This window comes from Bacillus rossius (genome assembly GCF_032445375.1).
Source record: "Bacillus rossius redtenbacheri isolate Brsri chromosome 9 unlocalized genomic scaffold, Brsri_v3 Brsri_v3_scf9_1, whole genome shotgun sequence".
Taxonomy (NCBI): domain Eukaryota; kingdom Metazoa; phylum Arthropoda; class Insecta; order Phasmatodea; family Bacillidae; genus Bacillus; species Bacillus rossius.
In genome coordinates, this window is record NW_026962012.1 from 13,109,157 (window position 1) to 13,136,853 (window position 27,697).

The window sequence follows — 27,697 nt, forward strand, 5'->3', positions numbered from 1 at the left end:
TATACATTTCAAATCTCTTTTTTAAAAAATAGTCCCAGTATTTTAGTAATACCGAAGTTCGGTGGACTCTTTTGTAACACTGTAACAGACTCAACATTTACCCATTCTCTTTTTTTAAATACTTTTCCAGGTATTCATTGAGCAGATTTTAATGTATATGTTATTTAAAAGAAGAAATAACTCGATTTGTCTTATCGTAGTTTATTAATTTATTTTCCAAATTATGTATGTAGAAAGTTTTACTGGTTAAATTTGCAAGAAATTATTATAGCTGAACTTTCAAAGTACCAGTGCAAAAAATTGCTTAATGTTTTAATTGCACTTAATGTTCATTGATGTTTTTCATACGAAGTTTTACACCGTACAATATAAAAAATGTCAAATTTTACACAAAATTTTTGTGGCAGCAAAGTCTTCACCGAAGTTAGTGTAATTTTTACTTAAATACACCAACACTAACATCGGTGGATACCCTGCTGCCACATACATTTAGTGTAAAATTAAAATGGCTATGGTTTGGTAAATATGCCATAGCTTTTTGTATATTTTTACTCTTTGTTATATAAATTTACAACTGCCAGTTTATTTTACTGCATCATTAATAAATTTACCCTAATAGTGAATAAATTTTTACTACTTCCAAAAATATTATACTTTTTGTACCTTATTACTGTTATTGAACAGTGTGTGCTATGGTCTTGGTTTTAATTTAATCACATTCTAACGATCAAGTAATCTGCGGAGGACCTAACCCACAACCTTCTGTGTCAAGCATCTTAACCTCACGACCGTCGCCCACAATAACTATCATGAAGAATGGGAATATGACTTTCGTAACCTAATTTAAATGAATTTAAATAAATTTTATTTCTGCAGTTCGTTGGTCGTTGTAAATTTATTGTGTTATAAAATGTTACAGGTTAATATTTTTGTAATGCCATAAAGTATAACTTCTTAAGTGTGCGGAAACTTTATAGTTTAAACTTTTTAGTGAATTTTAACAAGATAGGCAGTATTTTAATAAAATTCCTTGTCGAAAATAGGTCAAGAGCTGAGTTTTTTTCGGAACCTTTTCTAAAAGTTTAAAATTTCTTGTTTCGTGCCGCTAATTGCTATCTGTGTTTGATGGTGGCATGCAAAGTTTACGATTCAGGCAGCGAATTCCAGCGGTGGGCGCAGACAGTGTGTGTGTGATTCACATACAGAAATTTTGGTATTTGAAAAGCTGCTATTTTATTTATCTAGTTATTTACCACGCTTGGCTTTATTTTAAGGAATTATACGTTACATTTTCGTGTCCGAGTTGCGTATTATAAATTTATTTGCAACGTGAACAACACGAGAACACAAGAGTTTGCTTGTTACCGAGGTTATATGGGCTTAGTGGAAAAAGTTGGTAAGTACACTTTCTGTGAAAATGAGTTAACTTCACAGATGAAGTTGTAAGGGCAATATCTTCGCCAAGAAAACGTTTGGAAGTCCAAATAATGAATGATTGTGTACGTTTTCTTCTAGCTTTATTTCGGCAAGTCCATTATAACGCTATTCTAGGCAAGCAAAACTTGGTAAGTGAACTAACAGTCTTTTTCCAGAAATTGGACTTGCCGACTTTTTCCACTAAGCCCACGATATGTTTACACATCACTGGGCGAGTATTGAAAGACTAGCTCCCTTTTTTTTAAAAAATAACTTTTAAATACTGGTTTGTGTTTTTTAGCCGTTAAATTAAATCAACGGAGACGAGGCAGCGCAACTGCATGAGCTGCGAACTTGCGGCAATCGCATCAAAAATTTTGCTCTCCGTGTCATAACAGTTCTCTAGCTACTTCAAATCGTTCCAGCCCGCCAATAGAAGTGCGCGTAACATTTCTTCGGCGCTGCTGCCGCCGTTGCCGCGGACTGAAGATGAATGACCTTCGGTTCACGCGAGCGAAGGAAGATCTTGTTGCCGCCGCACCGTGTGGCCGGCCGCGCAGAGGGTTGAGCCCCAGATCGTTCTTGGGCGAAGATCACTGGATCTGTGCGATCGGAGGGCAGTATGTTGAGCGGTCAAGAAGTGGACGGGGTGGGCATTCTGTGGCTGGTTTCACCTTGGTAACAATACTTTTAATAGTAGATTTAGAACAGAATGCTGTTTTAAGTCCATATTTGTTTCCTAGGCGTCTTATTTTTTTCTGAAAGCCCTTTAACATACGGAATGACTAGGGTTCCTGCCGGTTTCTCGGTTTCTGTGGATTTGAGTGTCTTGTTGGATTTCATATGCTGTTTGATGGTGTTGACAGGGTAACCATTGGCTATGAGTTCCTTTTTTATATGATTGTGTTCAACCGCAATAGATTTCTCATCAGAACAAATAATCTCAACTCGGTTGGTTAGTGTGTGATTTATGCCAGTTTTTGTTGTTTTGGGATGGTTGGATGCAAAATTAAGGTATTGGCTTGTGTGCGTAGGTTTCCTGTATACTTTAGTTTCCAGACGGTTGTTTTTTCTGCTGACTAGTACATCCAGGAAAGGAATGCTACCATTGGTTTCTTTTTCATAGGTGAACTTTATTGATGACCTCAGAGAGTTAAGGTGGTTCACAAATTCCTCCAAAGTTTCAAGTCCATGTTGCCAGACAGTGAAGGTGTCGTCTACATAACGGAGCCAGATTTTAGGAGGGCTATTACTTTTGCTAAGTGCTTCTTGCGACATGCTACCTAGTAGGCCTACGACTGACAAGTATTGCGCTTAATTCCTAGTCCTAGGCCTTCTCGATTATGCTTGGAAGCGACTTTACACTTCATTTCACGTTAAAATTAATAATTGTGTTCTTATACGTAAAAGCCAGCGTCTATATAAATACTACATGCAAATTAACATTTACAGCCGTAACGACCAGATGGTCGCATCAAGCAACGCCTCATCACACACCGGTTTCTATGTCTTCCTTCAAGCCTAGGGCAAAATAGCTATGATTTTTTTTAAAAATGTTTTTGGCACACATGGCCATCGAACAAAATATTGAATATTTCGTCTTCGGCGCGGTGCCGACACAGCAAGTATTTTCGGCCGTTCTTGCTCGTGTACACATCGAGACTAGTGAAATGCAGAACGCAGGTTCACAATGAGGGGTATAGGCGGAAGCTTTTCATTTGCCTGAAATACTTATTTGTAAGCTTTGTTTTGAGTCCTTAGAACGGAAAAATAAAATCCCCACTGACATAATAAATGCGAAAGTGTGGTTGTATATTTGTCCTTTCACGCAGCAACGGAGCAACAGAGTGACATAGACTACATATAATTATGAAATTCTGTCTGTAAGGGAGTGAAAAAGGGGTGAATTCAGTTTGATAATATAAAATCGTAGGAAGGTAATAGACACACAAACAGTGAGTTTGTGTAATGTCTCTATGTCCGCCACGCGGTTATATAGTAAGGTCTGGCAACTTCCTGTCTTTCATCTTGGCGAAACCCTTGATTGCGAATACCTTGATTGCATTTAAATTTTAAATGGTTTCATAAATTTTTAAATTTTAAAGTGCATATCCACGCTTGTGAAGCGTTAATGTTTTATAATCAGTCGAATGTAGAGTTCTGCGGTGAGTTCCTCACCAGTAAGGCGAGAAGGAAGTATGCCGGAGGTTCATTCTTTACGTTATCCGAATTCCTCTTTAATTAGCCGGGCCCTTGGCATTGTAACACAGCATGGCTGTGGTTGAACCACGGGTCGCCTCTTCACATCGGCCGATTGTAAATTTAGAAGGCTTCTATTATCTAATTCCTCAGCAACAAGGAGGATAATAAATCACGTAACTGGAATTCGAGGCATTTTTCTTTTGGGCAGGTGCCTCGTGGAATGTCGAGCGGCGAGGCTGCAGCCGTCTGCTAGCAGGTTGGACATAGGCGGGGTCTGGCACAGGTAGTAGTGGACCGTGTAAACGACGTTTGGTTGGTTAGTGGGATGGTAGTCACACCATGTACATGCCGCCGGCTGTTCCTTTACCCGCTGTCAAAAAAAAATTGGTTGTCTGTAAAGTCAGTTTACGGACGATAGTTTAACGTGACAACGTCATAACAAAACATTGATGAAATGATTGCATACTTTTATGAATAAAATAGAATAATTTTTACTGAATTATCACTATTTCGTTTGGATACAAAGAAGGAGTGAAATGAAATCTACAATTTAATTGATAAATTTACTTTTATTTGCACACGTTAATTAAAATATGTTTATTACTTTAACGAAGAGATTATTTTAACTATAACTTTTATACATCTTTGCTATTTAACTTCTTCCAATCTGTGTTATTCTGTTAAGGATAGGACGATGATAGGAAAAGTAGGAAACGAATGGGAGTGTTTCAAGTTTAATGTGCCTCGAAAAAGTCAAATCGATGGTTGTTCCAATCGAGTGGAAGAGAGGTAGATGCGGCGCAAGCGTACAATGAGCGTAACGGGACACAGCAAACGGGACAATGTGCGTAACGGGACACTTTTTCGTGCGTGCAGACGGCGTTCATCGATTTATTAGACGTTGTCACGTCAAAAATAAAGCGGAGATCCTTCATCGCTAATGGAAGACATTTGCACGGGATGTTAGCCATATAAATGTGAGGCACATTTGATAATTTCTTTTTCATTCTAAGGACAAGTAAATAAAACAAACAAACAAACAAATATACACTATCGGGGTTCTCGCTTACAGGGAAATCTGGAAACCAGGGAAAACTCGGGGAATTGTAAAGGTATCTTCAAAAACTGGAAAACACACGGAAATTTGCCAATACTTAGTACGAAACAGTATCAGAATTTTTCCTCTGCTGTGAAGTGTCTTAAATGTCTTAAAACCGAATGTATTTGAATCATGAATTCATGTGCTGTTTCTAATATGTAGCCGAGTTTTACTAACATTGATTAAAAGTAAGTTTCAGGAACGAAGGAAGTAGTACATTTTAACATGATCTTTGTTAGCGTAAATTTATTAAATTATGCAGTAAAATTAAATTGTAATTGTAGTAAATTTTACAAATGCATGCATTTGTAAATTTATCGAACACGGAGTAAAAATACAAAAACAGCTATGGCATATTTTACCGAACCATAGCGATTGTAATTTTACATTAAATGCATGTGGCAGCATGGTTTCCACCGATGTTAGTGTAAGTATACACCTACACGTGTTGATGTATTTTTCCTCGTGTGTTCAAGTAGAAAAAATACACCATGTTGGTGTAAAATGACACAACATGTTTTATGGTGTAAAACTTTGTATGAAAACCATTAATGAATATTAAGTGTAATTCAAACATTCAGCGATACTTTAATTGGTATTTGATAATTCAGCTATAATAATTTCTTGATAAAATTTAATCAGCAAAAAATTCTATATAATTTTAAAGATAAATTAATAAACTATGATATGTTAATAATGTTCACAGGCTTTCACGGCCATTGTCTGAAGTAGCTTGGCTTTTGGGTTGTAGCCACGTCCTTGGCGAATAATTTATCGACGTTTCGGTTGACATTGCAGTCGCCATCATCAGGGAACAGTTATGATATGTTAAATCAAGTTATTTTTAAACGTAAGGAATATTCACTGCTGTGTCTTGATTTGAAGCGATATCAAAATTTATAGTTTATAGTTAGATCACAATGGATAATTTTATCATTTCAAAGTTAAATAAAAAAAAATTGATTCGAATGATAACAGGGAAAACTGTATATGCAAGAAAACATTTTATATTCTATTTTGAATGTTATGTATGCTTGTTGAATTGTTTAAATAGTAATTTTTATGTTAGTATAATTGTTATTTTGTTAAATAGACCAATGTGTACTGTGAGTGGAATTATTAAGTATAAAATTGCGTTTTGGTAAGAAATATATGAAATAACTGGAAGATGCCTGATCGCAATTTTCGTAAAGGGTGTCAGTAGTAACAATTCAACGAAAAAGAAAATAAAGCACATGAATTCCGAATTCTTGAGTTGCAGTTGGTTGGAGCGCCAACTTCATTGCGAGGGGCTAGTTCGAACACCGTGTGATGCATATTGGTGTGTGGCGATTTTCATGAAAGCTTGTTTTAAGCTTATTTGATAATCCGCCACTAATAACAATATTAATGTAGAAGCGGGGATGGTAATAAACTTGATAATATTATAATAAGCATTTAAAAATAATGAACGTAGAAATGTGAAAAAAAAAAAAAAAATTGGCGATTATCAATCTTTATTTTTAGGAACTGATTTTATGAGATAGTTATTGTATTGATTTTTTTTTTTTTGAAATTTACGTTATTGTTGGTAAAATTATCTGATTGATTTTTGTGAAACTTAATCATTTATTAAATTAAAACAAAGTCCCGAGGTACATATTTTTTTACCTCAAAAGAATTTTAACACCCATAACTCGGAAGCTCTTCGACAAACATGCAGTTGCCATTTTATGTTCTTTATTCTTACACTCAATAAATTAAATAGTGTCCTTGTTGTGAATATAGTGTGGAACTAAGGCACATTTCCACCCATGCCTGAGGCGGGACTCGAGTCCAGAACCCTTCACTCCGTGACCCGGTGTGCTTCCGGCACCGCGAGTGGTGACTTCCTTCACACTCTGCTGTTGCGCTCTCTGTTGCTTGGAAATAACTGCTTTATTGCTGTGTTTGATACTGATTACTTGTATAACAAAGTCTTTCGTATTGTCTTCATATTCTATGTTATAATACTTCTCTTTATATTTGTATAAAGGTTTGACTATTTGTACAAGTAAACTATTGCACTATATCGCATCATGTCAGAGTAACTTTAAAACGATTTAATCTTACGCATGTAAACATTTTATTTCACTTTTAAGAGTATTAATTAAATTCATAAATAAGTTACTTTTACAATCCAAATTGTTACCGATCACCTGATTAATTTCATTTTCTAGTTCTTAAGGAAGGCCCCGAGAGCTACATTTTATTTCGATAGCATTTTGGAACATTTGAATAGAATAGTTACTTCGAATAGCCTCGTTGGCGGATAGCGGAATATTTTTGTCGGTATGGAACGAAACAAGTAACTTAGACCAGGCGCTTGTTGGAGCCAAACCTCCCCACGTGAATATATCATACATGTGAACTCGGTGGAAGTTAGGAGTGATAAAGGTATCTGACCAGACCATGACCATGGGACGATGTCATATTACCAACGTTGTACAGCCTGATCTAAAACGATAAATGCTAGATAACACATCTCTTGAAACAACAACTGCCCAGCATCGCTTAAGGGAGTAGTTCTCTAAATTATTTTGCGTCTATAATTTTGTTCGATGGCTGTTTTTTTTTCAACATCCGATGGGCTATAAAAAAGACCAATTTACATAACATAATAATTTCATCACCAAAAGCACAGAAGGGTCTGAATTATTTTTCTACATAATCGCCAAAACGATCGAGACATTTGTCAAATCGCGACACAAACTTCTCGATGTCTTCTTTGAAGAAGTCAGCCGCTAGTGAGTAGACACACAGGGCCAGCGCCTGGAGCTCCTTCTCCCTCACGACGCCGCTGTGTGGCGGGTGGGCTAATCGCACGGCGCATTATGCCGCACTATTTGCAAATCTTGCGATAATTCTTGACGCGGGAGCCAGTGCAAATTTTGATTGTTTTACGAATGATATTCTTAAAATAAAGACAATGGCCACACAAACATTTCATTGTATAATACATGATTACATCCTTTTTTTTCATGCCAGGATTAAAATATAAATTGGTCTTTCAGTTTCTTAAAATCTTGATTAAAAACACGTATTTATAGAAGCGTAATTGTTGAGGACACTAACCCATTAAAACGTGCTGGTGATCTTATTGGCGAAGCGTGTTCGGTTGCAAAGTTCTCACATTCTTTTAAGCTTCGTGCCTAATGTTAAGAACTTTAGCAAATTCTATAAAAATGCTATTCTAAAAGCACTATCGTATCACGCCGGCGCTTTTCTGTTACTTAATCAATCCTTCGCCTCTCGAATACATATTTTCTCCTATAGCAAAAATAACTGCACTGATACTGTAGATTTTTTTATATATTATACATGATAGTTTTCAACAATTCAACTTACAATGATGTCATGTAGAATGAGTTTTTTTGTCCGTTGAAGTACCGAAATAAGTACTGTTATTGTTGACATCCATAGCGTAGTTGCTTGAAGTACCGAAATAAGTACTGTTATTGTTGACATCCATAGCGTAGTTGCTTGAAGTACCGAAATAAGTACTGTTAATGTTGACATCCATAGCATAGTTGCTTGAAGTACCGAGATGGGTTCTGGGTTCATTCTCAGAAAAGCCATCGATGTGTGTGGTTTAGAAATCTTAGCTTGTAAGCATCTCCTTCTCTCAGTCAGCCTACCGGCATAACAGTAGGGACGATAATGAACAAAATAAATAAATATGCACTTGTTATTGGCAGTTGCTCGAACTCAAACCAGCCATTCTGCAGTGCAGGTTGGAGTCGTGAAGGAATGTGTTTTGGCTGTAGCGAATGTGCGCTGTCCTCAGGGAGTTGGGAATAGCCAGGAAACAGAATGCTGTGACGTAGTTGAAGTCACTTGCCATACTGCAACATCCAAAACATTGCGGAAATGGTTCTTTATCACGCCTTATGACGGTTGATGAGTACGAACGATGATTTTGTTGTTGTTTAAACACACTCAATGCCATAATACACAGTCATATAAAACAGTTTCCACAATGCTAACGCTTCACTTCAGCCAACGTTCTGGGGGATTTAAAACATTATTGCGGACATACGCCATTGCTGTTTGCACTGTATGTCACGGAGAAACCTCAAGATCGGACAGAATAAATGATTACACAAACACTCAGAAAACAAGCCTAAATCAGCTGATGTAAAAATTTAAAATTCGTAGACACCACAGAAATTCCGTTTGTTTCATCGTTGAGTTAGTCGGTTTGTCGCTGTTGTCCTGGTTCTCTGTATTTACTGTTCTTGTTGTAACTGTCTCGACTTTATCAGCCTGTTACGTTCGTCTGTGCTGTGATGATATATTTCTGACTTATTGTTTCCCACGTAGGTAATTCTCTGTGCGGTCCGTGAATTTAAGTTTGGACATAAGCCGATTTTGGCTTGTAATCTTTGCGTAATTTTATGGCATACAAGTGTAAACCAGCAGTGACGTGTCCACATAAATGTTTGTGAATCATTCCTACCTTTCGCAAGAGTCGTTTCATGAACATGAAGGTTGTTGGTGCGTTGCGAGCATGGCGCAGACCACCAGCGGAGCCACCCTGGAGGGCCAGTGCCTCATGTGGGCCGGGATCTCAGGGTCGTCGGAGCGGCGGCCGATGAGCCGCTGGGGTCGGCGCGGTAGCCCTGGTCTCCACCTTGCCGTGCTGCCCAGGTGCCTGGATCAACGACACATCACAGGACTAATCCTGCGGCAGATGGAGAGAGAGAGAGAGAGAGAGAGAGAGAGAGAGAGAGAGAGAGAGAGAGAGAGAGAGAGAGAGAGAGAGAGAGAGAGAGAGAGAGAGAGAGAGAGAATGTTTCCCTGCAGGGTAGTAGCGGGCCGCCGCTCGCATTCCCCGCCGGCCCCGTGTTCCAGTTCTTACCGACGGCAGCTGGCTGGCGTCCGTCTTAAACCCCCCTCCCCTTCTCTCTCCCCCTCCTGCGCACCCTACCCCTGCCTGGCATTCCTGCTGGGGACTAATTCCATCTGGGAGCGATTGGCCGCTAATTAATTTTCAGCGGGCCATGGCTCGCGAGGTATGCGGGCCGGCGGAGCGCCACAAATCACCCCCGTTCCCCCCCCCTCCCCCTGGCCGCTTCCCCTGAGTGAAGCATCGCATCCGCCGCCTCGGGGGAAACCATCTGGTTTAAATATACAATCGCATCCACCAGTGCAAGTCTTTCTTTCGGGTTCCTTGTCTTCCCATCGGCAATATGCATACTATATGCATATTTTTGTTTTGCATCCGTGTACAATAAACGAGAATTTTTTAAGTTAAACATTATAAAACGCCGCATGTTTATCGATAGTGAGTAAAATCAAAATATCAGTAGATATTGTGTAGTTATTTTTTTTCTATTCGCATTTTATTTCACACTTTTTGTAGCTTACAAAAATTGTCCACCCATCCTGCACCTCTAGCCCGGTGCCCGGGACAGGCTGCCCCCTGCCCCCTGCCCCCTGCCCCCTGCCCCCTGCCCCCTGCCCCCTGCCCCCTGCCCACTGCCCACTGCCCCCTGCCCCCTGCCCACTGCCCACTGCCCACTGCCCACTGCCCACTGCCCCTTGCCCACTGCCCACTGCCCACTGCCCACTGCCCACTGCCCCCTGCCCACTGCCCCCTGCCCACTGCCCACTGCCCCCTGCCCACTGCCCACTGCCCACTGCCCCTTGCCCACTGCCCACTGCCCACTGCCCACTGCCCACTGCCCCCTGCCCACTGCCCCCTGCCCCCTGCCCCCTGCCCACTGCCCACTGCCCACTGCCCACTGCCCACTGCCCACTGCCCACTGCCTCTTGCCCCCTGCCCCCCGCCCCCTGCCCCCCGGCCCCCGCCCACTGCCCCCTGCCTCCCTGCCCCTTGCCCCCTGCCTCCCCCTGCCCATCTCAATCTCCTCCTCCTCAGTGATACGTCCGTGGGCTCGTGGTGGGCATTGGTTCGAACACCGTATTGCAACATGGAGGTCTCCTGACGTAATAATGATTGGTTTAATTCATTACTTTCAAACCAACACATCCCACGTGTTACCGGTTTGCATTTCACCGGCTTTCTTCTAGATATTAAAAAAACAACCATTATTTTAGACATTCGCCATTGTTGACTAATGAGTGCTCTAATTAAATCAACTGAGCAAAGTGTCGGCTTCTTAGGTGTTAATAAAAACACCATGGAATGTGATTTATTTTATTCTTATTTCGTATTTTCACATAGGCATCCAAAGGAAAACTGAAGAGGTGTTAAAATTTTGGTAATTTCGTTTAATTAATACAAGGCATATCTACTAACCAACCAATAGGTATGTTAAAAAAAATTGATCTTGTGTTCTAAATTACAATTTAAAATGTTTTCATTTCAAAAATCTTAAAATAACGTAGGTATCTAAGATGAAAATGTGTTGTTTTTCCTGAGAATAGCTGTAACCAAAATAAATAAATACAGGGATTTGTAATATGGTGAAAATGTGTAATTTTCCTGAGCATAGGTATAACCAAAATAAATGATGATCTAAGTGTAAATTAAGGTAGAATATTAATTAAAATGAAATAGGTGCGTGTTTCACAATGTTTTAATCAGGCTACTTCTTGAAAACGAGGTAAATGTGATTTCATCAAGGTAAAACATTTCCTCGAGTATACTAAAATGGGAGATATAAAATTGGGTACTCAATCTAATTTAAAAACGAAAAAGACTGACGCCTTACCACTTTAGAAACTATTAAATGGTTTCAAATGAATTGAATTTTATAGCCTGACATTGTATTTTATATATTTGTTTAGTAAAACCGTTTGGAATTAATCAAATACACTTTCCTACTGTGGTACATCTACAGTTCCTTGATATATACAATGAAGATAAAAACAAAATATTTTTTCAGAAGGCTGCTCTATTCATTTCTTAAACAAGTGCTACATTTTGAAATATATATATATATATATATATATATATATATATATATATACACACACACACATACATATACGTATATATATATATACATACATACATACATACACACACACACACACCTATACACACACATATATGCACACATTATCAGCTGTTGTTTCAGAAACAAGGTGACTGGTTTCCCTCGATTTTTATACACAGTTAATAAAATATATATTATAAAAAAAAGGGGGTTAGTAATTTAGTAACAAAAAATATAATAAAAGTATTGCTAGCCAGTTATTTCAATTTATATTTGTTGTCTTAGTTTAATTTCACTGTAAGCACTAATGAAAGTTTAACCTATTAGACTTAAGTTTGAGGTAAATTTCAACGCATATAGCATATTTTCAAAATAAAAACTAGCACAGTGTCAGAATTGATGTCACATGTTGTTTCTGAAGTTAAGGATTCAGTTAATATTTCATAATAAATACAATGAATTTGAAAAATTTAAAAGCCTGCCATGACTGAGCGTGGTTCACGTAGTTTCAAAAGTCACCACTGGAAGCGTTGATGTCCGCCATGTTGTGTCTAAATAGTTTTTGGTACAATCACATATGGTAGCACATTTCGCAATGAACTACGGGGCCGTCTATTATATTTGGCTTGCCAGTCTCGTAAAGATTGTCTCTGAGGCAAACACACTGCATGAAAATGGACTTTAGGGAGGGAGATCCTGCGCTTGAGGTTAACTCCCTTGCATACTCTGAACACACCTATGCCTTGTCAGGGCCAGGCCTCGGGGGTTGGGGGGTTGAGATCACGTCTCCCATCCAGGATTGGTTCCTTGAGTTTCCTTCCCCCAATGCATTCCATCGCTCCCCCATCTCATCCCCCCCCCCCCTAATGCAGCTCTAATGACCTCGATGTTCACAAGGCGTTAGGTCCTTATTCATTCGTTACAATGTATTGTAGACTGTGTTTGCGCCCTCGCCTGTTTCGGAATGGATTAGAAAGTAGTTTAGCAGTACCAAATATCTTAAACGAACATATTTTAAAGCAGTTCGTGTTTTAAGACCACCAAAACACCAGTGTACCTAAACTTGGGGAAACAGCCGTGAGTGGGATTGGAACTTTTTTCTCGTCCAAGTAGTGCGCCGGCCTCTTGACCGTGAAAGTTGTCCCAGTGTTAGACGACACGAACCTCTGCAGTGCAGACAGAGGCTTGGATGGAAATGTGGGTGAAGGCGACTAGGTCGTGTTTGGTCCCAACCATTCTGCCATGTTTTCCTGAAGAAATTTTTTTTTTCCCGCGCTTCTTATCATGTTTTTACAGCGGCGTAATTTTTTTTTTGCATTCGTCGTTTTCCCTTTCAAAGCACTTGGCAGATTTTTTTTTTCTTTTGTTAAAAAAAAATTGTTCACTAAGCTTTGTTCTCCCTCTCCCGCACCTTGATAAAAGCGTGTAAGTACATGCCCTGACTGTCTCGCTCTGGGAGTTGTTCTTCTTCACTCCCCCTCTCCCCGCGGTCTCGTCGCAGTTGCCTGCTCTCCCGCCTTCTCGCCAAGTCGTTATCCCCGGGTTCCTTCTGCTCCTCCAACACCCCGGCCAGCCCGGCTGCAGGCGAGATGAAAAGGAAAATAAATTCCTTATGATCTTCGCGGCGTCGTCAAAAATTTTTTCATTGGGGTTTTTGCCTCTTTTCGACGACCAGACCATTAGAGACGGCTCCTCGGAACACGAGCCAGGGAAGTGAGGGAAGTCAGGCGTGGCCTTGTCGCCGCATGGCCTGCTATCGAGGTTGAAGCTGAGTTGTTAGGCGCACACGGCGTTGTTGGGGATGCTGCGCGTGTGAGCAAGGGGACCTGGACCAAGGACAGTGTGCGCGAACACTGCTTGAGGCGGTAGGATCCTAAATTATCTTATAATATTCCGTGTTTCCGCACACGATGTTTATTAAATCAATAACGTAACCATATTTGTTTATAAAAGGTGTTTTCTACCAAGCAAGTCTTTATTGAATGTTTTTTTTATGAACATTTGCCTTTGTGTTCACAATGTGTTGGCCTCTGCACAAAGGGAATAAAGATTAACCCTGCTCTTTCAATCCTTAGTGCAGCGTTATTTTGCTAATTTTTGTATTTTTTTAAAACAGATAGTAATTTTCATAAACTAGATGAATATTATTTAATATTTTTTTTATATTTTGTATATCTTTTCTATTTTAACTATTTATTTTGTAATGTCCTTGTAGCTTATTGTTAGGATATCCGCGTCAGCATATAAAGTTTGTGTTTTGACGTGACAACGTCTAATAAATCGATGACCGCCGGCTGCACGCACGAAAACGTGTCCCGTTACGCACATTGTTCCGTTACGATGTGTCCCGTTACGCTCATTGTTCCGTTACGCTGTGTCCCGTTACGCTGTTGGCGAGTGCAGTAATAATAGGTTATGTTACAATTGACTAAAAAATTATGGTGTTTCATATAATTTATGATAGATATTTGATTACAGTTTATTTATATGGAAATATGTTCATAATTATATTTAAACTTTATAGCTAAACGCCAGTTTTTAAAATTAATTACAAGTCATCTACACGTCGACGAAACATCGTCGACTGTTTATTAAGTGAAGTGAAAAGTTAATGTGGTTTTTTATTGCTTGTTACAACAATTTCGGCAATAAATGTTAATTATTCTTGCATTTTAAAAATCTGATTACTAGTATAATCTCAACTAAGTATTTATTCTTTTATTATTAAAATAAAAATAATTCAATTTTATTCATAAAAGTATGCAATCATTTCATCAATGTTTTGTTATGACGTTGTCACGTTAAACTATCGTCCGTAAACCTACTTTACAGACAACCAATTTTTTTTAAAAAGCCCTCTTTAAACGATTTTATACTGTTTGCACGAACTATCAGTTAAAAAAAGGATACGTTTATGGTTACTACAAAACTACTATTAAAATGATATAACAACATTATTTAATGACAAGTAAATGACTTTCCTTAGTATTCAGAGCGGTTTATGTAGGTCAGTATTTTGAGCACTGTCCGAGTGCATGTAGTCATATAATTTATTTTTGCAGGGAATATTGAAGATGTAAAATATTTTTATAGCAATCACTCTTATTTCCCATTATTATTTAAGTTTTACTGTTTAGTGTGTACGTGAGCTAAGCTGATTTTTTTTTCTTATCGCAGAATAAATACGTCCTTAAAGTGTTGGAAGGTGGATACCGCTAGAGTACGCGATTAAAGGGTTTTATTTTCAATCCGAGCCATAGATGGTTGTTGGTTGCGTCTTTGTGTTGCACCTCAAAAGCTTAAGTACGTTGCGACCATTGTTAGAATTGTTGACGACATTGCACTTTTTTAGCTTTTCGACCGAGCAGTCGGAAGAGCCTTGGTTTGTTGCTCGGAACATCATGGTGTCGGTTTGCCACTCATGTCACTCGAGACCAGTCCTGATATGTTTCGGTTCTTTCAACAGACCATGGCCTATTCCTTCGACAGTATCCCTGGCGTGTTTATTTGTGTGTAACCCTCCCTAATGACCTCGTGGTTGACTAGACGAAACACGAAAATTCCTACCTGTCACACGGGTGATGTTTATGTTCAGGATACACTAAAGCGTTCCATACAAGCGCAGCTGGTTATTTATGGGCCTCTTTGTACTTGGAATGCGGCCGTGTGAAATAGCAAAATTCCATGGCGGTAATTTTGGCTCTGCTCTTTTGCAGTACTGATCGTTTCGGCACATTTATGGTAATGTTCATGTTATCAATCTAATCTTTATGAAGTAAGGATAATAATGGCGTTCATACGAAAATATTTGGAGAAAATATGGCATGTCTTGCGATGCCGGCATCAACATGGATTTTAGTTGTGGATAGGGTGAAAGGGGTGTGATGATGTGGTTTTTCAGCGCCACCCACTAAAATGGGTGGTACGGCGTGCCTGTAGCTTGAATATAAGTGTGATATGATATCTATCACAAAGGCTTGGCCGTGCTCAAGGACTACCTGCACATTCGCGTTACTTAACTGCACATTCGCGTTACTTACCTGCACATTAGCATAACTTATTTGCACATTCACATTACTTACCTGCACATTCGCATTATTTACCTGCACATTCGCATTACTTACCTGCACATTCGCATTACTTACCTGCACATTCGCATTACTTACCTGCACATTCGCATTACTTACCTGCACATTCACGTTACTTACCTGCACATTCACGTTATTTACTTGCACATTAGCATTACTTACTTGTACATTCGCATTACTTACCTGACATAACGACAGGCTATTTTTCGCACGGCCGCATTACAAGTACAAAGAGGCCCATAAATAAACAGCTGCTTGTTTGGAACGCTTTAGTGTATCCTGAACATAATACTATTAAAATTTATAAATGGGGCATTTTTATGAACAGACTGTATATTATTGATTTGTAGTATTTTAACTATTTCGCTAATTAGAGTGTAGAAAGATGCAGTAATTTAAAGTTTTTGGGACGAGTGTGATTTGATTTTTTTTTTGAAATAAAAAAACACATTTTACGTATCAATAAATTTTCACCCAAATATACTTTAACCTTCCTTATCTTTGTTTCGTTTTTACCTAACACATGTTTTGTGTCATATAGTAGATGGGGGTGAGCATGTTTGCATTAATAGCGAAATTAAGTTTGTTAAAAATGTTGATAGTTCTTATCGAAATTAGGGCAGTGCTCACTGTTGGATTTTAATTTACTTTTATCATTCGAGCGTGTATACTCAATGCTCAGTGTTGTAAGTTGATGTCAAGCGTTTAGAGAACATGTAATTTAATAATAAATATTTAACTTTTTGAAAAAATATATAAATCTCATTCTAATATCTGTCTTTAAAAATAACTAAAGAAAAAAATTAAATGGAAGATTCAATGTAATTAAAACTAAAACCATAATTTTAGCAAGTTTGTCTTCGTGCCTCAATGATGTGTAAGTTGACCAACCTATTGGAGCAAAATGATGGTTGATATAATATTATTGAAATATACAGTTAACAGTTAATCTTACAAATAGCTTACACAAATAAAATTGGACAGTAATTAAAATATATATCCTAGAATTATTTGAAGAATTCAGTTGTACAATAATGCAATGTACCCGGTTAATTTTTGGATCTGACAGCAATTTGTGAAACATAAGGAACTAATGAACTAATAGAAATTTAATGTTAGTGCAATGCCCTAACTGCCATTGCTATCAAGGCAAATGCGTTTCTTACTTGGTAATATCGATTATTTCTGTAGGCAATACAATTTATTCGACGTACAATAACATAAATAACATCTCGACTGCTATCATTTCAGAACCATTTCATTTGATATTAACTCTGGTGCCTATCTCTAATTTTTTTTTGTGTACCAGGAGTAACTGGTACGAATTCGTACACATCTTCATGTAACATTTGTATCTACGATATGCATGTTGTTGGATTCATGCCACGTGTTCTCGCCTTTGCAAGGTCAGCAGAAAGAATATTGATAAGGCTTCCTTATCCTAGGGACAGTCCTGCCCAGCATTTTTATTTTTTGTGCCTTCTTTTAACGCTCACGATTTTATACTGTTACAAGCTTAATAAAACTGTGACGGCTGTGTGGTTCAGTTACTAATAAAATACTTTATTAAACCAAGTCAAGGAATAATAAAAATTAAGATAATTGTTGTGGCTGAGGTTCTTGAAGGATCATCCTAGTGTCTGGAAAAAGTGTCTATAGATATATTTATGTAAATATGTATATACCTAGTTATATAGTATAACTAAGCGAAATACCTCTAATGACTCATCACCAGTTATCTGGAACTTCTTAAAGACCCAAAAATTTGAAATTTGGTAGGTTCCTTATGCTATGTGAGCATTCACGAATGATTTGACTAAAATAAGCTCCCAAGAAGATGAACGAGGGTGGGTTAGGGTATTTCCAAAATGTTATTCCATTTGATGATACAACGAACAGTGCGATAGTGACCTGCCTGTTCAGCTAGCATAGATACGCGAATAAATGTGCAATGTGAAGAGGAGACACTGGCTGCGTGTATCAGGGACGTGAGGTAGACCAAGAGTGGTCTAGCCTCGGCGCGGCTCGCAGCTGGAGGGGTCGCGAGCTCGCCTGATTGAGGGGTCATGTTCCAGACAGGAGGATTGACGTGGACGTGGCGTCTGCCACACCCTCCCTCCTCCTCGATCTGTTCCCGACCTTCCCCGTCCTCAGTCCCCAATAACCCGCTGGCAGCAGGATTCCAGCTGCAACTTCGGCACTCACAAGCCAGCAGTCTCGCCGAGAGGCCCGTGACGTCAGATTCCCATCGCTCGAGGAGCCTTTCACTGATTGCGCCCTCCTCTCTCCGGTTTCTCTTCGTTGGAACTCCACTCGAGTGTTCCTCGCCGTTACGTTTTATCAAACCTGAGAAGAACACACACAGATCGGACATTCGTAGAGGACTGTCATTAAAAATTCATTTATACAATAGTTTTTTTTTAAAATTTAATTTGTGTTTACTTCAAGAGACATACGGACATACATTGTCAAACTGAAAAGATAAAATGTCAAATTTAAGAGCGCAACTTTTAAAATACACCACAAAAAAAGTTTTCTCCACCTGTATTCCTATGCATTAACCTTACCTAAAGTTTACTGTAAACTGTCAAAAAATGCAGTTTACCGTAATAATTCTATGTAAAGAAAAGAAAATGGAAGTCGTACATAACTGAATAATATAAAACGTTTTGAGTAAGTTAGCTGTAATTAACGAATATCTTAAACACTTAAACAGCAGCTATTTTGCTCTTTAATGCATAATGTATTAATACTCAGTGATAAGTCGAACTTTGAAGATTTCTTTAATCTATTTAGGTAGTCAGTGGAACTATGGTCTAACTTTTGTGTTCGAGAAGAAATATTGAAATTGTTTCAGCTGGGAAGCCATCGTTCAAATAACAGATTGGACAGAGTCTCACTGTCAGCTGTCACTTTAGCAATAAATGTTCAAAATTTGGTGATCGTCTGTAGAGCTTATTGATTTATACCTACACATTCCGATCATTCAGAGAGAGGAAAATAAAAGCTTAAATGTTATAAGCTGGTACATATTGAAAATAGTTGCTGTATTCTTGAAATTAATTTATAAACATGATTCACGTAAATAAGGTGCTTCTATCTGTATGTGAGTGTCTTTTATACTAGACATGTTAATTCGTAAATTACTTGTTTGGACGTATTGCCTATGTCTTTCCGGCCATAGTTGGCTAGAAGTTTCGCACTGAAGTGGTGTTGATGTTGAGTTTTCATAGTTTTGTACGTTAAAAAAATTGGTCGTCTGTAAAGTCGGTTTACGGACGATAGTTTAACGTGACAACGTCATAACAAAACATTGATGAAATGATTGCATACTTTATGAATAAAATTGAATCATTTTTATTTTAATAATAAAATAATAAATACTTGAAATTATACTAGTAATCAGATTTTTAAAATGCAAGAATAATTAACCTTTATTGCCGAAATTGTTGTTGTAATAAGCAATGAAAACCACATTAACTTTTCACTTCAATTTATCAACAGTCGAGTGGAAGAGAGATAGATGCGGCGCAAGCGTATACAATGAGCGTAACGGGACACAGCTTAACGGAACAATGTGCGTAACGGGACACAGCGTAACGGAACAATGTGCGCAACGGGACACTTTTTCGTGCGTGCAGCCGGGGTTCATCGATTTATTAGACGTCACGTCAAAAAAAATCTTTGTGAACAGATGCACACAGATGTTTAGTATGTGATGTCTGACTGGTTGGTGCAGGAATGTATATTCGAGCCCCGTGACTTGTGTCGGTCGCGCACTCTGGCGACGTGGAGTGTCACCAGGCAGGGCGCTCCGCTCTCCAGAAACCACCGGGGCGTCAGCCCGTCTCCCCGGCTCGCTGCTAATGAGGCACCGCGACTGGCTGGTTCCACTCCGAGAGCTCTCGCCTGGCTTCGTGCGCCGCGGTCTGGTCCCAGCGCGCGTTCCACCCGCCGGTACCGCGAACCCCTGTTGCACCCGGGTGCTTGCGCCGCTCACGAGGGCAACGCGGGGTGTAGCGACCATGTTATTGTCTCCTCGACCACGTAACTGCCGTGAAACACGTTTATAATTAGCTGGTGCGCTGTCGTCAGGGTGTCCCACTCGTTTTAATAATTATTTTAGTATAACTTGATGTAAGCTTTTGGACATACGCCATTGCTAAGCTCATGTATGTCTGTAGAAGAAAACTACAAAAAACCTAAAAGACAAAAACAAAAACACAAATTAAGCAAAACATTGCTGTTGTTAATAGGATATAAACACCACATAATATTCCATTACAGGAATATGGTCAACAAACAAAGAAAAACAAAGAAAAATGGACTAACAGAAAAAAACCACAAATGATGACAGCACAAAAATATTGAACCCAACATATATGAGCTTAGCAATGGCCTATGTCCGAAAGCTTACATCAAGTCATGCACTCCCATTGCACAAATCTTTCAAAGATAATATTTTCGTATATTTAGTTGATTTTTCATAAAAGTATGTTCAGTAAAGAAACCCGTGCTGCCACTAGCTCATCGACAGGTCAGTCACACACGGCACACTCCGACTGACGTTACAGATTATCCTTAGAATACTGGCGTACATTTCATATCATGCTATGATCTGTGATGCTAATGCAGCTTTATATCAGCTGTAATGCCTTTTTTTTAAGTTATCACAAGTATTTTTGGCAAAATAATCGACTCAACACAACTTGGCGATAGCGAATTATCTAAAAGTGCATGTAAAATTGTATTTTTCCCAATTTACCATTATGTGTTACATGTTATCGCGGTCACTTAAAATTACTATACAATCGCCCCCACTCTAACAGACATGTAACCGTCTCACGATAGACAAGCAGGCTGTAAGTTACATGTCCTAAAGTACAAGCACAGTGCATATCAACACATACACGTAGTGCCAAAATAAGCTTATCGCCATGTTAGGGCACTGCAAAAAATGTTCTTGTCTGTTAAGCTTCAATTGTTACGTGTTTCATCATCGGCTCTCTGCTAAGCTTACCTCGATGGTATTAAAAGTGTCGATAGTGTCTCGTGGTTGACGTCCTCCGACTATTTTAAGTTTCCTCTTATGCCCCTTGACCGTGTTTCTTTTCCCGAAACTACAGTTTTTTGGCCTTATTATTGTCCTGCACAGGTGTCCTATAACTAATTTTCAAGCCGAGAACAATTGTAGGCCAATTAATTGCGGTTCTGTATGAAAAAAAAAAAACATGTTAGAGTTTTCTGGTTACGTATGGCATTTTTGCAAAGGTTTTTAAGCCTTCACCATGCGCCAAATTATAAGATACTGTAACTAACAATGTTAGCTACGCAATAATAAATTACCCTAATATTGATAACAATTCAAAATAAAATCAAAATTGCTCAATTTTAAAGGAAAAATAAAATGGTCTCCCCGTCTAATGCGGCAACAATTTTCACATTATAAAAAATACTTTGCTAATTAGCAAGTTAATTTCTCTAATTAGCCATCGTTTTAAACAATTTGCTAAGTTATTAAATAATATTGTTTTACAGCATGACTTGTAAAATTTACCCAATAAGTTATTTTTGTTGCATAAGTCTTTCAAATATTCCCCCACCCCCCCTAAAATATAGCATGTTCGATTTTATTTTTAATTGTTATAAATAGTAGAGTGTTTATGGTTGCGTAGGAAAAGGTTTTTTAGTCCACGTATCTAATAATTTGGTACGGGATGGTGCTTAAAAAACTTTGGGAAAAATGCATACAGCTAGAAAACTACGACACTTTCTTAATTTAGATTTTGTGATTCAGAACCGTAATTTACTGGCCAATCGATGATTCTCGTCTTGACGTGGAGTTATGGGAAACCTATAAGTCTATAAGTGCAACTCCGCCATTTTCCTTGCCAGCTGTTTCCTCCCCCCTCTCTCGCGTCATGACAATATATTCTCGTTACTTATCCGTTCTCTTCGTCTTCCTTTCCCTCCAAGCTTTATCAGCGGGATGCGCGTATTCGCACAGTTTCCACGGCATTGAAGTGATTGCGTGCAGTAACAACACTGCGCCCTCGCCGCAGTATGCGTGTCTGATCCCAGCAGTGTTGGTATTCACGGAGTGTTGGCTACCGTGCAGCATGTCGGTGCTGACGCTCAGCTCGAGCTGCGCGGAGTGCTCGGTTGAGTGCAGCTGAGTGGTCGTGGGCCGGCGGGCGGATGACGCGATCGGGCGCGCGTCACCGCGCCTGCAGAGTGCGGCGCGGGCGGCGCTAATCCACTCGAGCCGCCCCGATGACGCCCGATGTCGCCCGATGCCGCCCGATGTAGCCGAGCCTGGGGGCTGTTGCGGCAGGTCCGCTGCCCTGACCAGCCCTTGGCAGACACCGAGGGCTGGCCTCTCGCACGAGGATTCACGGCAACATCCCAGCTACCGTCCGCGCGTTGACCTGTCCGGACCGGCATTTTCGGAAGTGCGACAGCTCTGGAGCTATTCAAAAATGGCCTTCTCTTGCAAGCTGTAGCTCCAGTAATAGCAGTTTCCTTTTGTAAGTGTATCCAGACTTTGGTGGGTGGTAAAATAACGAGAAACAATTTATTTTCAGAATGGAGGAAAAAATTACCTGTAACAAAAAAAAAAAATATTTAACATGTTAAAGTCCCGTCAGAAATTCCGATTCAGCTGCGTGTTGAAAGGGGGAAACATGGTCAAGCAATCACCCCATAAAGAATATAGAATCATAACAATTTTTTACGATGGACAAAGAAAAATTCAAGAAGAATTCCGATCAGTGCGCTGAAAAAAAAAAAACTCTCTAGTGGATTTTCACATGTGAGTTGGTGATTTGAAATCCCGAATGCAAAATCCCAAATAGCAGTAAACAAGCTGGAGTTTCAATTAGTCGGCTGCACAGTACAAATTATATATACACCTGTATACATATATGTATATATATATATGGTTCAGATTCCCAAACGATGTTTCCAAACTCTCGTTTGTACTATGTCCATATGAAATTCTAAATACCGTCTCTTAAAAATTGAAATTATGTGTTAAAAATTCTCAAGTTTTTTCAGTTATCTTTCCAGTCTACCCTAATCAAGGATGATGTTCCTGTTGGACACTAGTTGAAACCACAGCCCCAGTAGCACATTACAACACTTCTCGCAGTTTACTATCATTCTCGGTGACATGCCTAGGAGAGTGTCTCGGGTTCTCGTGTAGAGCATGTCACCAACCCCACCGCAGGCGGCCTGCCATGTCGCACATTCCGCACGTCGCCTCGCCACCCAGGTGCTGTCTTCACTGACGTGTGTTCACGGAGACCCGCCTGTTGATTGTCGTCGTCACTGGGGCCTTCATCTGTCGTGCAGTCCAGCCGTGTGTGGATCCAGCAAGGAAAAGTTTGTTTGCTAGAAGAACTGGACTATGGCGCACGCAATTTACACGTTAAAGGCACTTTTCATGTCCTAAATTACAATGCAGAAAGTGTTAAAAACTTTTTGAAATGTTTTAATTAAAATATGTACTTACTGTGCTAAACTGACGCCTCCATGCTCAACTGCCCACACAAAACTACGGGTTTCTTCGAACACCACCTGAAAGCAACTACGTTCATGTATAGTACGCAGAAGATGAAAATCAGTATTGTCACCATTATACTCCGTTCACTCTTACCTGAGTTTTGGAATAAACAAAGACTCTTGTAAACAAACATTCTCATTGGCTGCCGGTCGCCGCGCACATTATTCGTGCGCAAGAAATAGTCCCTTGGTTACGTACCATTTGGAAGTATTTTAACACTGATTTTTTTAATAACAATTGTTGATATATAGCATTATAGCGTTTCACCATTAATTTCCAATACAGTTTAATGTGTCAGCAAGTATTTACTTACAATTATGTTAGCAGACGCCGTGTGTACGGTGGCATAGACAAAAGGTACCGTACAGTGTACAGTTGATGCCCGGCGCAACAGTTACATTTCGGATTCGCGCGCGCACGGTTTGTTATGGCTGACGTCGGACCGAGTTTTGTGAAACACAGAACGGGAAAGCCTTTGAAAAGTGCACAGAAAACTATGATGTTGAATGTTTTAAAAACATTTTCAGACAAATATCCGGATTGTCGTGTTAACGATATCGCGAGTTGAACTGCGGAATTTACGGGTGTTTCGAAGAGCAGTGTGCTTAGTTAGTGCAAGGAAATAATTACAGGACACCGGGACATTTACATCTTCCGGGAAGAAAAGGAAACTTGAGTATCCTGTTATAAAAACTTGTGATGATTTTGTGAAGACTGTTATTAGGCGTAAAGTGCATAGTTTTTTTTCGCAAATGAACCACGCTGAACAAAGTGCTACGGTGCTTCCTGTTATATTACGTCTCCGTTATTTTATTAGCACCGACTGTACTGAAGTGTGTGTGTTGCAACTAGTGCTTGGCGCGCAAGATGAATTCAGGCTATCACTTGCTGACGCGGCGCAGTGATACGGCGGTGTTTGTTTATTTCAGAACTCAGCTAAGAGTGAACGGAGAATAGTCTATTGCACGCTAGTCGATCCAGGATCGAATGACTGCCCCTGTAAGTGCTGGATGCAGGCAACCCGCAGACCCCGGCTGCTTGCCAGGTTCCCGATTCACCTCGGCTGCAGGCGCACTAAAGGCGGCCCGGGGTATCTGCAGGATGGAGACAGAGCTAGTTCCCTCGTTTCCTCGCGTGTCGGGAAGTTCCTGAACAGACACAGTACCTATATTTAACTAACATGTGACACTTTCATCTTAGTCACATGCAGACTATTTGCAGTCTTTAATAAATATGTTCCTGATATTAATTTACACGCGACAAATTTCTTTCTTGGATAAGTATTTAATGTTTTTATGTTGTCCGTCTAACTCTGTACCGCGAAAGTATTAGGAGAACCGTTGCAGGGCGATGTCTCCAATTCTGACGTCACCATACTAGAGCGGCGATAAGGGACCCTCAATCTACCTCCGTGGTGATCAAACCATCAACTTCTAATTCTGCACATTTCCTGCCGAAATTTCTGGTCAATTTAGGTTGAGAATTTAATGAACACGTAGTAAAAAAAAATTAATTCGACGTACACCAAAAACTAATTTCTTTCTAAAATTCCGTTTCAATAACATTTCTTTATTACTTTTAACTGTGTTGTGGCAGGGTATTTCATCTCTAAGATTAATTCCTATTTATGTGTATTTAGAATACTTAATCATATGAGTCCGTTCTAGTTCAATATTTTTAAACAAATGTAACAAGAGTGTTTTCTCTTTTATTTAACATTAATTAGCAATAATATTTTCAGTTATATTGTTGTTTCCCGATCTTGTGATGTTTCTACGTAGATTTAGAGAACTGGCGTATTTAGCTTAAGAGTGAGCGTTATTTAAAAAAATGTTGCTGGAAGTTAATAAAGTTTTGTAAATAGTTTTATTAAATCATTTTAGTTGCCTATGTATAATTATGTACTCCCCCTTAATTTAAGTAAGATAATTGATTAATAATTAGAATAATGTAAGGCTTTTCAATAAAGATCCCAGGAGAGAGACAGGTCTGAGATTCTAACCATGCATGCATACAACCTTATTCTATACCAAAATAAAGTTTCATTGTCACAAGTGCAATAATTCTAATATAAAATAATTAAAATTTAACTACCTGTTTGACGCCAATGTGCACTCTTCCAAGGAAATGCATATCAGAAAATACCCAATGCTTCCAAAAATATAGTTGGACCATGATACACACATATCATCACGGACTAATTGAATTTCGAACATTTATTTTATATCTGCGATGTCTGAGAATGCTCAAACTTTTGAACTTGACTGCAACTAATTTTCACTTCCAAATAGTGTAAGGTTCTCTGGAATGTCGCTCCTTTCGCAGCACACGCACGTGTTACACGGCGGCTAATACAAATGAGAAACTTGTAAGTTGTACAGAATCATTTATCAACCTATCACATATCGGTGCAATGTCTGGAACTCTCAAATATAAAGAAAAAAACCCGCCAAGTTTCGAGTGTTTTTTTTGGGCTTCTTGGCGCAATCACAGAAAAAGACAAGCCGAATAGTGCTGCCAAAGCGATGACTGCGGCAGGAATGTGAACTACGTCGCCACACTCGGCAGATGCAGTTACAGGGAGGGTGGCAGTACTTATCTCCTCCATGTCGCTTTATTGTCGTGTCGCGTCTCAAGGAAGGATCTCGCACACCAATCTGCTGGCCGTCGGGTCTAGCGAGCGCAGGCGCCGATCAAGATTTTACTTGATCTTGTGCAGGGAGGGGGTGGAGGTTTCGTCTAGGAAATAAATTCTAGTTTATGATTTGCGGGAGTGAAACCAAAAAATTGGATTTGCATTTATTTATATAGTCAGAGACTAAAAATCCAAATTAAATATTTTTACCAGTAACAAAGAAACTTTAATAGGTAGCCGAAATAAAAAAGTCTGAAAGAGGAGGAATTCCCGAAAAAAATAAGTCCCGGCTCGTGTTGAAAATAGGGTTTGCGGCGTCGGTGCTGAGACACAGGCCGTCGTAATCCTTGGTATTAATAGTTTAAAAATATAAATATCCGAACTTATTCTTCTTCTTCAAAGAAGAAGCCCACTTCATAATTTTTGGAGCAATATTTAAATATTTGAGGCCATTTCTGATTGAGCAATTATTTATGAATTTTATTATTATAGAAAATAGTTTATTTATTATTGTAAGTGGATCTGTATTATTTTGCTTCGCGGAAGTTTTGATTAATAATACTGTAGTTTATTTCAATAAGGTAGGTGGTTAAATTTTTCTTTAAAATTAATGTTTTATACTCTTCAGCTATCATTTTTTTAGAGAATATTTAAATGATATTGTGAACATGAATTTAAGTATTATAAAGATGCTGTTTATGCTCTCTGTGGTTTAGGTATTCACACTTAACACAATATATACAACTTTAGCGATGAAACGAATACTGCACACATTTTTATTTACTACTTAACGATATTTGCATAACAATTCAGCATTGTACAGCAAACACCACAATTGGTAAAATTCTAACGGTGGCAGCATCAATGAACGGGCATTTTAATGTAACTTATAAATTGTAATTTCTGAGAAACCAGTAGGAATTTATAAACGCTGTTGTCAGGGTTAAACAAGGAAAGTACTAAAAACGCCTATTTTCGGAATTTTATTATTTTATTTACGAAAAAGCCATGACGTTAGGATGTTACCAATTGAGGTGTTTGCTGTAAAATACTGAATTGTTATGCAAATGTGCGTTAGCACGTAACCTGTGGCTATTAAAAAAATTACGTTTGATGCACGTACGGTGAAAGGTATGTATGTGTATGTACACACACACATACACACACGCGCGCGCGCGAGTCAGTACTGTGCACCCAAAAAATGCACTCGCAAATAATAGTAAGTTGTTTTCAATGTTAACAGCGGAGTTCAAAATGTTGACAATTTTGAGATTAAATTGTTCTTAAGACCAAAGTGCGCACGGAAATAGTATTTAGTGTGGTCGTGATGATACGAGCCTAATCTTGTATTCATCGCACCCCTGGACCGCTGGAATGCGGAGCGCACAGCCCACCTCGGGGTTCTTGTCGTCAGGCATGTACGGAACTCGTTAACTCTGGCCGGCGCGGCGTCTATTTAACTTCTCGCGGCGCTAGGTTCCCGCCATTGCCGGGACGCGCGCGGTATTAATTATGACGCATTGGCCTCGCGAGGTGGGGAATGCCAATTATAAACTTCCCGCTGCAGATTTTTTTTTTTGTGAGCGTGTGTTTGGCGAGGCGCGGCCAGGTTGAGGGTGGTGTTAAGTGTGGAGGAGGGGGGGGGTCCATGGGAGTTGCAGCGTGGGCGTGTTTTCGGCTTGCTTTTCTATAGGAGAGGGGGGGGGGGAGAGGCCGGGCCCGGCAGGAAAATCCATATCTCCGCGCGGCTGCTACGGCACGGCGCGC

At 39.3% G+C, this 27,697-nt stretch overlaps 2 protein-coding genes across 3 annotated transcripts in view; one reads left to right on the forward strand and one right to left on the reverse strand.

Moving 5' to 3' along the window:
* The window catches only part of LOC134542647 (stress-activated protein kinase JNK), a 427,819-nt gene that overhangs the window by 69,263 nt on the left and 330,859 nt on the right, over positions 1-27,697 (forward strand). The gene's annotated exons all lie outside the window — the stretch shown is intronic.
* Positions 9,289-27,348, reverse strand: LOC134542715 (uncharacterized). Its single transcript, XM_063387189.1, has 6 exons — positions 27,318-27,348; positions 21,843-22,085; positions 19,512-19,660; positions 17,784-17,859; positions 10,218-10,517; positions 9,289-9,389 (listed from the first exon to the last, which is right to left on the reverse strand). The coding sequence occupies exons 1-6, from the start codon at positions 27,346-27,348 to the stop codon at positions 9,289-9,291; spliced, it is 900 nt and encodes a 299-aa protein (XP_063243259.1).

Bases quoted from the DNA above. Each gene is read 5' to 3' on its own strand.
- LOC134542715 (XM_063387189.1), bottom strand. From the start codon at position 27,348: ATGCCTGACGACAAGAACCCCGAGGTGGGCT. The intron at 19,661-21,842 runs GTAGCCAACACT...CGCTGGGACCAG, and splicing joins CAGCACCGACATGCTGCACG to ACCGCGGCGCACGAAGCCAG. The intron at 9,390-10,217 runs GTGGGCAGGGGG...TCGTTGATCCAG, and splicing joins GGGGCAGGGGGCAGTGGGCA to GCACCTGGGCAGCACGGCAA.